The sequence below is a fragment of the Psittacula echo genome, assembly GCF_963264785.1.
Source record: "Psittacula echo genome assembly, chromosome: 7".
Taxonomy (NCBI): Eukaryota; Metazoa; Chordata; class Aves; order Psittaciformes; family Psittacidae; genus Psittacula; species Psittacula echo.
In genome coordinates, this window is record NC_137740.1 from 29,312,178 (window position 1) to 29,324,412 (window position 12,235).

Consider the following 12,235-nt stretch of genomic DNA (forward strand, 5'->3'; position numbering starts at 1 on the left):
GCCCGTAGTTGTGGGGCGCGCCCCGGCGGCCGGGTGCCACCGTTGCACCGTGCGCAGCCCCGTTCACACGGCGGCTCGAAACGTGCACAGGCACCCCCAGCACCCCCCAGCCGTGCTGCCTGACCCCGGGCCCACAGAGCTCCCGCTTTGCGGCCAGACCCGCTCCGTTCCCTCCTGCCGTCGGGGTGCAGCCTCCCCGCCAGGTCTGCCTCCGCACAGCCGGAACACTTCATTTTCACCTCCTTACCCAGCTCCAAGACAAACAACCCTGTAACTCCCTACCCCCACGGCTCCCAGCGGGGCTGACCCATATACCCTAATGCTACTGGTACCTCTTTGGCTTCCTCCGTCCTGCTCCTGGTTATGCTCCTCACACCCAGCTCACGATCTATCACTAGCAGCCCCCCCTCTACCAGAACACTCCAGAGACCCCCTGTTTTAATCTCCTCCCTCCCATCTTGGCTGCCTTCCTCCTACACTCACCCTAAACTGCCCCCCCCCCCCCCCGGATCCCAGCTCAGACATAAGGCGCTTAACTTTTCCCCATCCCTCGAGGCAATCAATCACACACCATCCACTGCTGCCTTCCCAAATCGCGAAGAACAGAAACCACAAAATTATCGTCTTTACACAATCGCTTGTTTCTCTGCATGACAAGGGTAGGAGACAGTATGCTGGAAGGAAGCAGGTGTGCTGGAAACACTGTGATTTGAACTCCATGCCGTCCAAGGAAATCTCTGCCCCATGTAGTGACACTTGCGTAAACTATTTTCAGTCTACCTCAGCCACCTGATGAGCCTCCAAGGCACATCTTGTGGACGACACAGGAACAGTTATTATATGATTGTGGGTTTAACAAACCCATAGTGACATATTGTAAAAGCCTCCCATGCCTTACACTACTGACAGCAGCATATGCACCAAGTTCCAGTGGAGTTTCCACCATATCATCCTATTTGAGGCAGAAACTGTGGCCCCAGCACAATATGGCTGCTGTTACCAGCTGAACAAAGGGTAAACCAAATCACGTATTATCCTAGACTGACCTGAAGCTGGGTCTACAAAGGAATCTTGTGTGATTGCTTATATATAGTAAAACACACATTACAGTTCCAGCAAAAAGGAACAAGGCAGCCTTCAGGAAAGCTCTTTGGTTGATGAGGGCATTACAGCCTCCCTGCACCTTCTCAGTATGTTCCTTTGAAGCACCGTCAAGAAGCAATTTTGTGTTTGCCCAATCCTTTTCTAATTAAGAGAAACTTTTTTTCCTGCCACCTTTTCTGTCCACATCCTCCATTCATAAATGGCATTTTCTGCATTTATCCTTCCCTTCTGACACTTTTTCTCACTCATCCCATTTGCCTTTTGAAACAACAATAGTGCTTTCTCAGACTTTGTTCCAAGCAATGTACTAAGACTGCTCGATCTCCCTCTAGCTTTCATGTAGGGGTAACATACCGGAATCTGACCTGGTATGATCTTCACCACAGGTAATGAAGTCTCCTCATGTGTTCAAGCTAGTCCAGGTTCAGGACCTGGGACTTAATTGCACCAATTTAACTGCACACTGACCCCGCTGGGCCATTTTAGAAGAATCCTACCTGCATTTTGATTGAAGTCCCAAGCAAGTGCAACATTTCCACTCATCAGACAGATGAGATGAGCAGGAAGACATTCTCTCAGGGCCTCTAAGCATGTAGGTTGCACTTATGAGCTGCACTGGCTGCATTTGGACAGAATAAGCAAAACTGATGCAATCAAAATTCTGGAGGATAATATCCCAGACAAATCTCTCTCAAGTTGCACACCTGTTGGTCTTGGGCTTCAGCCTTTGCTACATACTAGGAAGGTGTGCTTGTTTTGGTCACAATACAGTTCACTTTCTTCAAAGTAGCTGGTATGGGGCTATGTTTTGGGTATGTGCTGCTGATTACACAGGGATGTAGTATCAGTTACTGCTGAGCAGTGCTTACACAAAGGCAAGGCCTTTTCTGCTTCTCCACCTGTGAGTAGGCTGAGGCTGCACAAGAAGTTGGGAGGGGACATAGCCAGGACAGTTGATCCCAACTGATTCAAGGGATATTTCATATCACACAATGGAGCCCTGCTTTCCTGGGGATGGCTGAACACCTGCCTGCAGCTGGGAAGTGGTGAATGAATTCCGTGGATTGTTTTGCTTGCATGTGTGGGTTTTGCTTTACCTATTATACCTATAATTGTCTTTATCTCAACTTTCTCACTTTTATCATTTCAGTTCTCTTCGCCATCGCACCTGGGGGGAGCAAGCTGTGTGGCGCTTAGTCGTCAGCTGGGGTTAAACCATGCCATAATGATCTATGATCTCCATGCTATTTTGGGTAGGACCTCTTTAAGGAAACCCCCTGTCCCAAGCCCACAGTCTTACTCTAATCCTTGCAGAATGAACTGTTCTCTGGGATACCACACTATAAATTCTAAAGCAGGATCCAACTCCTGAAAATACCCATAATCCTCAACCTCTTGTAGAATGCTTCAAAGATACAGATATTTCAGTCTCATTTGTAAATGCTGATGTTTCTTCCTTTCACTTCAGTGACAGGGCCCTGGGCCAGGCCTCCACTTGCTCCTGTGGTTCAGGACGAAAGCCAATAAAAAAATTACTGCTACCCATGTGAAAAGCAATACTTGTGTATTGTCTGTGAGACAAGTGCCAAATGAAGCAGATAAGTGATCATAGCAGAAAGAACATCGCCCTCTGGCAGTCCCTCTCCTTAATTCCAAAGTAACAATGCTGGAGCTAAGGTTTAACAAAACGGTTGAGTTAATCCCTGCTACCTGCAGATGACTGTTCACCTGCTCTCTCATAGGCCCTTGTCTGACACCTACAGCTATTTCAGCTCTCTGAAGCAGGAGTAAAATATTGACCATTTTAGCAGCATAACTGGGAAGCAGCAGTTCGGTGCAATGAATCTTCAGCACAGTTTCTCCTCATACCTATACCACTGTTACAGTTAGCACCTACTGAAAATAGCAGCCCCACTTCACCTCCCTTCCAGGTGTGCCTTCCTGTCTCCTTTGTACAGCATTCCTGCTTTTGGAGGGTGAACTTTCTGCAAGTTAGCTTTCTGAACTGAGTCACTGCTGGACCAGGCAAGAGCCAGTGCTGGCATCAGGAAAGTGGAAGGAACTCCCAGCCTGGAAGAAGAAGGAGGACAAGATCAGGATGGCTCCCCTTTTGCCCAGACTGCCATTAGCTCAGCCTTAGCTGCAAAATGAAGCCATGCTCTGACCCCAGCAGGACATGACAACTCAGTTCTGCAGGGTTCAAAACAATGCTGTCCTTGACAGAGTTGCACATGCCAACTGACTGATCTGTTTTAACCACAGCCTTAGGCAGATGCATTTCATGCTCTTCCTCTCCCCTTTTCAGCCTTGATCTTCACATTCTACCCAGCTCTAATTCTAAGGAAGAAGCAGGACATTGTCTTTGCCCTATCACCTCTGCTGCCTCATGCCGCTTCCCAGGTTTTTTGTCCTCAAGCTTCTGATTTAAAGCAAACATCAAGCTACAGTCTAAGCCCTGTTAATGCCATTATTTGCCTGTGGTATTGGTAGGTAGAAAGGCTTGTTGCTGTGACTTTGCAGTCATGCCACATTATAAACAGTAATGCTTGCAGGTAAAGAAAGTGGAAAAATCTGAGCCTAAGAAGGATCTTCTGTATTCCATCTGAACTCCCCCCTTGCTGCTTGGATTGAATACTTGCACAATAAATTATTATTCGCTGTACTACTCAACACAAACATACATATATTGTAAGCCACCCCCATGCTGGAGGGCATAAAAATTACCCACTACACTTTTAAAGAAACACTTCCATTCTGAAGGAAGAAAGATCAGGCTGTGGTGCATAGACAGAAGGAAAAAACAAAGAAACAAACAAAAACAGCCTGCAAAAACTGTCCTCCAGAGCTCAAAAAGGTGCAAAGTGATTTATTGCCCAAAGCAAACCACTTAAGTCAATCAAATTTACAAAACCCAAAATAGTTTTATTTACTTTTCAGATTTCTGCCTCAGTGAAACATTTTGCAAACATGCTAAGGCTACAAAATGTCCAAGTTGACAAAGACATGCAACGCTGACCATTCAGTAAGTCACGGCTATTATAGGAGTGATCGTGCCCCTCCGGGCCACAGGTCCTGCAAACAAGGATGGTGTACAGTGATCATGGCAACATACTATGCAGGACCTAGTAACCTGAGGTAGGTCTCTTTACAGTAAGAAAACAATGTCCTACACCAGTGTTACATCCTGATCAACAGGAACCTGTTCCAAGTTCCAGAAGACATGGGGTGGAGGACTGTTTCCTTAACAAGTGTGCAATAAAGAAACAGGAAATATTGATACTATTTAACCTTAGTATAAGTGAGCAGAACAAAGAGTTAGTGCTACCCATGCCAGTGAAAGCCAACCTAAACCTCTGAGGAGTGTTCGCAGCTTCAAGATAAAGGAGTCAGTCAGCTGAAGCAACTCTGAAAAGGCTTTCCTGCTAGCATACAGGGTGTGACTTGAACCTTATGATTAATTTGTTACAGATCATTCCACAAACAGTTAGATTTCGGTTTTGTTAGATCAGCGAAGCAGGAAGAGCTTGGGCTTGCTTGCATTAAAATAAACCCTGCTGACACAGTAAGAAATACTGTATCAGGACACTGAGAAAACATGAGGCCTTACTGTGACCCAGAAGTGGTTCTCCACTCAGGAGGTCACTAAAAACCCTGCTTTGGGAAAGCATTATGGGAAGCAGCAGCCGCTGCCATGGTGAACATTAGTGATGCTCCAAATAGCTTTGATAAGTTACAATGCAATAGTTACACCACAGAGCTCTTCTCCCCTGTGCTAGACAACAAAGATGTGACAATAAAGGACACTATTGCAAAACTTCCACTCAGACACGCAGAAAATCTGGCACTAGGAAAAGACCAACTGTAAACGACAATGGTGTCTGATACAGTCCAATTACAAAGCCAGATCTCTTGTACCGTAAACTGTACAAAAACGATAGAAAAGAATATGCACTGTTATTAATACAGTGCTTATTTTAATATAAAATAAACAGCTTACATTTCCACTGTAAATATAGGCTATATACAGAATTATGTATAGATATAGCTACATGTATAAAGCTTCATTATAGGCCTCTGATACATTTGTAACTATGGCTCCCTGAGCCATTTTTAGAGTGCATTTAATAACAAAAAATTAGTAATATGATTATGGAATAAATACAATAATAAAAACATGAAGAATTCTTCTGACACGGTTTTAAAAACTCTCTGGCTTGACACATTGTGCTAAAAATTAAAAGATGAAAAGGCAATAATCTGCTTGAAGGAGGAGGAGGAAGAAGAGCTAGCCTGCCACAGGCAGAGAGTGTAGCTCTCCAAAACTAAAATGACTTTGCCCTGAATTTTAGCCCTTGACAGCAACCTTGTTCTCTGCAGCAGCAAACATAGCATAGAAGCGCGAGTTCTCATTGGCCAGAAGGGCAGACGGTGTGTCGAACTCCACTACCTAAAAGCAAACAAGGCAGGTAAAGTATGTCAGTAAAACCCAGCAGAAAATGGATTCCCACCCTGCCTTGGACTCACAACAGTACTGAAGAAGCCAAAAAACATGGCATTCGTCTTTAGATGAGACAACAGGGGGTGAAAGTGCACACATTTATGCATACATACTATGACTTGGGATGCTTCAAACTTGCTCAAACACTAGAACTACCCAGCAGGAAACAACATCTGGTGGCTCTGGCAAACAGAGGCAGGTACTACATTGTTTTGTCCTCTCTACCTTTAACAGCTTTGCCAAATGCTCTTACATTCAATCTGTTTATGGCTCCCACATAGAAGCCTGAAAAGTGGGTAAAGGATCCATCATATGCCTGTTTGATATCACAGGCCTTCATGAAAGTAATGGGAAACTGCAGTTGAGCCTCAGCAGAGATGCTTACCTTATTACCCATCTCACAATTAATCTTCAAAGGGAGTATTAAAAACACTTTTAGAAGAGACTGTTGCTCTATAGTACTTTCTTGAAGTGTAAAAGAAATCTTGCCCTCTTTCCTTCTCATGGTCAGGCAACAGCTGATTCTACTAGAATATTATTACCAAGGATGTGAATGAACACAAAGGATTTTCTCTCTACACTGAAATACTAGGTGCTCCTTCAGTTCAGCCTACACATATGGCACCACCAGACTACAACAGGAACTGCAGCCACAAGTCTTTCTGCTTACCTGTCCTTGTGTTAGCACCATGATCCGATCAGAGCCCAGTACCGTGTGCAGACGATGAGCAATTGTTAACATAGTGCAATCTGCAAATGCTTCTCTGATAGTCTCCTGAATCAGTAAGTCTGTCTCAGTGTCCATAGCAGCTGTTGCTTCATCCAGTATCAAAATCTGAAAGCAGCACATAATCCTAGCTGTTACCTATAATAATGTTTTTCTTCCCTGAACATAAAAAAATATAGAGTGGCAGAATTATCATGACCAACTCTGTAAGTTCTTTACAGAGCTGCAGTCACAAAGGCAGTTTTCACAAGCACCCTTTCAGTATTCTTTATGTAATTGCCTTCAATAAAGTTGCCCTATGGATCACACTTGCATTTTATGGTCACATCCTAGAGCCACAAGATATCTGGGTTCTGATCTGGCCCTCAAGTTTCCACCACTTTCAGTTTTACATCCAGCAGCTAAATCTCAAATACAAATACTGACACGTCCTTAGTGGTGACATTCCTTCTTGAGTGAGTCAATACTAAGTAGGCTTACTAGCTTTCTTATGCTGGAAAGAATTACCCTTCCTCTCAGACTCAGACATAAACTGATTTAGAGAGGTGTCCTGTCAAAGCTAAACTAGACTTGTTTTGTGCAGGTACTGCAGAGAGAGCAGTAACTTCTGCTGAGTAGCCTGGCTTTAAAACAGAAGCAGAGTTATTACCCATCACACCAATTTTTTGGTGTGTCATATTTAACAAAAAAGGATGTTAAAATCAAAATCCTCGTCAATCTCAATCCAAAAGCACTTTCTCACTGTAATTATTTGTCTTCCATTCCTGCAAAACCTTTAACTTTGCTGGCACAGCATGGTCCCAAACTCCACTTGGAGTCTACATTTTAGTGGAGCATCATGTAGAAGAGAAAACTTGGCCAACATTCACAAAAAGGTGAAAGAAGGAAAGAATCTGATGTCCACCAGTCACAGGACACACTGAATAATTATTAGTCCAGTCTGACACCCTATTAATAACACTAATGAGCAATCCCCTTTCTGATGGCAGGACATTACAAGAGTTAGCAGCTGGCTACAGGTGCCTTCCTAGTTGTTCTAACCCTATGCCTCTCTAGGTTGCAATATTGCTGGTGTGATTTCTCTGACAAATAGATGGAATTGGGCACAAAAGAAAATGCTTTTTCAATCTTATCAGTTTTCTATTTCCATCTATTTCTTTCACTGCTATGCTCACTTTACAACGACGCAGTAGAGCTCTAGCTATGCACAGTAACTGTCTCTCTCCAACCGAGAAGTTTTCTCCATTTTCCATCACTTCTGAATCAAGTTTCATAGGCAGCTGGGCAACCTGTGTCAGAAAGAAGAGGCAAAAAAATCTTAGAGCATTGCACAAAATCACATCAACATGAATAGAGATCTCTTGACAATCTTTCTCACCAAAAGAAAACAGTCAATCTAGTCCCTGCAGGAGTTACTGCAACTTATGCACCATACTTACAAGAAAATAATTGGATTGGAAAAATCACGGCAGTGAGACTTGCTGCAGGGTGCCTCACAAACAGCAGATTTTAAGTTCTGTATGAATGTGTAATGGTGACATTAACATTCACAAATGCAAACGCAGAATGTACACATAAGGCACGTACAGAAAAATATCACTTGAAATATTACAACATCCTAGGAGTCCATGTGATAAACCACCACTCTGCTATTGTATATAGTACAAAAAACACACACCCAAAATACAGCACACTCAAAAACCCCAAAACCAGTCTGAAAGTGAGGGTGTGGTGGTGTCAAATAAAGCATAAACAAAGGGAAAAAAGTTGCAAAGAAAAAGCTTTACCTAAAGGTCTCTGAAGTAGCTACTAACAGAACTTGTTGGTTTGGAAGCCAAAACACAGTTAACTCATAGGGCACATAATACTTACACACTCCTTCATGTGAGTCCTTTCCAAAGCATCCCAGATTTGTTCCTCACTGTACTGATTGAAAGGATCCAAATTTGATCTGAAGGGGGACACAGAAAACATAACCAGAATTTATTCAGCAATGAATGACAAAACAGCAGTGTGCTAACCTATCCAGACAGATGATTCCCATCCAGCCTTCCACTGACAGAATTTCCTTGCCAAGGAAATCAGATGCTCCCTGCACTCTAGGGTTAGAGTAGCCAAAGAACAAAAGAGCAGAGATGGAAGACAAAGATACAAAAGTTTCAATTAAATCTAAAGGGAAAGCAAGGCTTCCATAGAGGATGATCACATCCAGTTCTGCACTGGGTCAGCTGAAGTAATTTAGCTGTGCTTTTTTGTTTGTTTCAAAAACAGAGAACAGAAGGTAGGATGCCTGAGAACTAACATCTCACCAAGCACCTGAGTTCAAGTATAAACTGGTAGCCTGCTTAGTCCTTCTGACTTTTTATGGTTTCACTAACCTCACAGTGCCACTGAATAGCACAGGTTCCTGAGGAATTATTGAGAGTTTGCTGCGAAGATCTGCCAAACCAATATCATTTATTTTCACTCCATCAATTTTAATACAGCCTCCAGATAGTTCAACAAGACGAAAGAGTGCCATTCCAAGAGAAGACTTCCCTAAAAATGAGACAGGAAAAACAGTATTAGTGTTTCTACAGAGTCATAGCAGCTTTGAGATCAGAAAGCATTTTAAAAGCTGTCCACATGTACAAAAAGTGTTTTAAATACCATAAAGTCCTGGCAAACAATGCTGATAAATGCTGGGGTTCAGCATTTAAACTTCTAAGCAGTTGTAGGGGCAGCTCCTAATCTCTTCTCCCAGAAACGACTCATGCTATGCTGCCCCACCCCCAGTACCAAAACCATGCCACATAAACCCAATACAGCAATATTAATTGCTTATCTAGAAACGACATTTTGGAGTTAAGTCATCTCACAGACAGGGCTTCTGATTATTCACACTACAGACTTCTGAGATAGCTTAGAGTCAAACCTGGCTGCAGCATCAGTAAATAAAACTTTCAACAGAGTCAAATAAGCTGCAATGAGCATTCTGTGCTGATAAGTAGCTTGGGTGTTAAACATTATGAGCATACCAGCTCAGGTGTAATAGGATTATCCCTCTACATTAAATGGAAACTTGCCTTCATTATTGTTTACAGGATCCTGTTTATGTATGCCCATGAAATAACCACCGACAGACTGATGGATAATTCCTGTGCAATTAACAATTTACTCAACCACAGAGAAGACAAGAGGAGAACCAATAGGACTGTCCCACTCTTATTACATTCCCATTCTGCAAAAGCAGTAATGTAACTGCTTGGTGTCTTTCCTTACCTGAGCCTGTCCTTCCCACAATGCCAATCTTTTCCTTCGGTTTGATGGTAAAGGACACTTTTTTAAGTACTAGAGGAAGGTTCTCTCGGTATCGCATCTCTGCATTTTCAAAAACAACTTCACCTTCCTGTGGCCAGTCCAGAGGAGGAGTCTTATTTTTAATTCGAGCAGGAGCTTCCAGGGAAAGTGTCTTTGAAAATAAAAACAAAACCCATATCCCAGAAGTTCAGCTTCCAGTAAACAAAACACCAGAAAGGAAAATTATCAGTTGCAGCTTCAGCAGGAGTTCTTCCCTGCAGACTTGGCCCATATCAGTTCATGGCAGTTTTATGATGAGCTGTGTAGCTGGATGTGGGCCCAGTGGTTCAGAAGTTTACTGTGTTATTACTGACCACACTGTTATTACCCTTTTGTTGCCTTAGTAATGACACTGGTCCTTCTAATGCACCAATGGTTTTGATCAATGGAATTCAAAATGTATTTTAGGTATTATTTATGGGTAAAGCCCTATTGAGTTCTGTGGCATTCCAAAGCCTGAATGCTTCTGGATGCAGATCTACTGTATTTCTATGTCTCATTTGCTATGTCATGCTAGGGTCACCTCTGTGGATCCTGACACAGGAAAGAACACCCACATAACACATTGTACAAATGCTCTTCTTTCTTTTCTTCATTTGCCCCTGTTCTATTAAATCACTGAGTCAGTTGGGGCCTCTCCAGCTTGCCCACTTTTTCAATTTTACTCTGCCACTTAATAGGTCCCTTATTAAGCAGTTCAGATTCAACAGAAAAGCAGAAAGCAAAACATGTGCCTTTATAGCTCGTGTTATATATGTTTAGGATGAAGCCAAGGTCACCTCCCATATTTGCTTCAAGCAGCCTCACAGAACACAGAAATCCTACTGTCAGATTCACTTCATGTAACTTTAAACACATACAAAGTAACAATTTCCAAATAAACCAGACCCATCAACTCCTTCATAGTCACTACAAAGCAACCAGCATTATTCATTTTTCTCATTCTAATATAAACACTTAGAACAGGTAACAAACTGCCCTCTGGAGATACCCATTTCCTACACTGACTACGGAAAGATCCCACAGGCACTGTGTTAGTTGTGGACCATCTGCAATACCTACTTAAAGACATTAATTGGACTCCAAAAGTTTGAGAAAACAGCTATCTGCAACAATAGTACTACAGTTCTTTGAGCTTAATGCTCAGAATAGCAGCCTCTGAGCCTGCACTGAAAGAAGCCAAGCCTGGGACTTGTAAGACACAGAACCTGTACAGTGTTTCACTGCTCATCCACCCCTTCACTTCAGATTCAAACTTGTTTTATAGTTTCATAATAAAATGGCTGTCTAGAGATCCAAATAATAAACATCAGAGAAAATGTTGCTTAAGAGCAATATATAATGATAGACTACAACTTAATCAATGAAACCAACAGCCTACAACTATAGGCCTTGCCACTGACAGTGATAAACCCACCTCAGCCCAGTGAGAGATACCAGACAGTATATGGCATACAGTTGTCAGCTTGTGTGGTCATCAAGTCTTCCACATAGAAATTTTCTACTTAGAAAGAGGAGAGGACTCTTTGTCAGGGACTGTAGCGACAGGACAAGGGGTAATGGGTTAAAACTCAAAGAGGGGAAGTTTAGATTGGATATAAGGAAGAAATTCTTTACTGTTAGGGTGGTGAGGCACTGGAATGGGTTGCCCAGGGAGGTTGTGAATGCTCCATCCTTGGCAGTGTTCAAGGCCAGGTTGGATGAGGCCTTGGGTGTCATGGTTTAGTGTGAGGTGTCCCTGCCCATGGCAGGGGGGTTGGAACTAGATGATCTTAAGGTCCTTTCCAACCCTAACTATTCTATGATTCTATGAGTAATTTCTTCATCTGGGGGAGTGGGCAGCTTAATTATTTTCTCTTCAGCATTAAATCCACAGATTAAAAAAGTGTTCTAAGCATATCAACTACTACATAGTCTAGATTAATGAAATGGATACATATCTCCCTCCAGAGTTCAGAGGAGAAGAGTTAAGTGTGTTAAGTAAAAAAGCCTTTCACACTTCAAAGACCAGATCCAGTAGGCTTTCACCTGGCTACACTCTCCCCATTGACCTATGCGCAGTTCTGCAATGAGAGCAATTCTTTGACTTTTTAAGCATATAAAAATATGTTATACAAGACAGCTGTGGAAAAAGAAGTAGACTTATGAGGATGAAGCAGAATTACGTATAGATAAAGTAACAAACAGTTACTGTGCTTAAATGAAGGAGTTCCATTACGTTTGGAATGAAGGATGCCAGAAGACCATCATTTTACTGTGATCATACTGAATTCCTAGCTACCCCTTTCACATACTCCATGCCTTACTGAGGACAAACTTTCAATACCCTTATGTAACTTCAGTGATGCCAATGTCAGCCAAGTAACATCTTTAAGCTTAGTTACCTACTAGCTCTTGTGCCATTCATCTTGCCAATGCTTATATACATGCTTCACAAGAAAAATTCACTCTGCAGTATTACAACATGTGTGTTAATGCGCATACAAGATCAGAAACATACATTCTGCACTGAGGCTTACTATGGCTGACTTTCTTTTCTCTTACGCCAGCAACAAGAAATTTTACAA

The 12,235-nt window shown here is 42.6% G+C and overlaps 1 protein-coding gene across 8 annotated transcripts in view; it reads right to left on the bottom strand.

Moving 5' to 3' along the window:
• Nucleotides 1-650: 650 nt before the first annotated feature.
• Nucleotides 651-12,235, bottom strand: part of ABCC5 (ATP binding cassette subfamily C member 5) — a 52,750-nt gene continuing 41,165 nt past the window's right edge. For 5 of the 8 annotated variants that reach the window (XM_080624342.1, XM_080624345.1, XM_080624347.1 and 2 more), the window contains 7 exons: nt 9,591-9,780; nt 8,708-8,867; nt 8,202-8,280; nt 7,505-7,618; nt 6,273-6,437; nt 5,468-5,551; nt 651-3,174 (listed from right to left, as the gene is read on the bottom strand). In XM_080624342.1, the coding sequence (XP_080480468.1) occupies nt 3,115-3,174; nt 5,468-5,551; nt 6,273-6,437; nt 7,505-7,618; nt 8,202-8,280; nt 8,708-8,867; nt 9,591-9,780 (852 nt within the window). In that variant the 3' untranslated portion in view covers nt 651-3,114. Of the gene's footprint in view, nt 3,175-3,937; nt 5,552-6,272; nt 6,438-7,504; nt 7,619-8,201; nt 8,281-8,707; nt 8,868-9,590; nt 9,781-12,235 lie in introns of those variants that run through there. The other 3 variants (XM_080624344.1, XM_080624343.1, XM_080624346.1) reach the window with 2 other exon arrangements.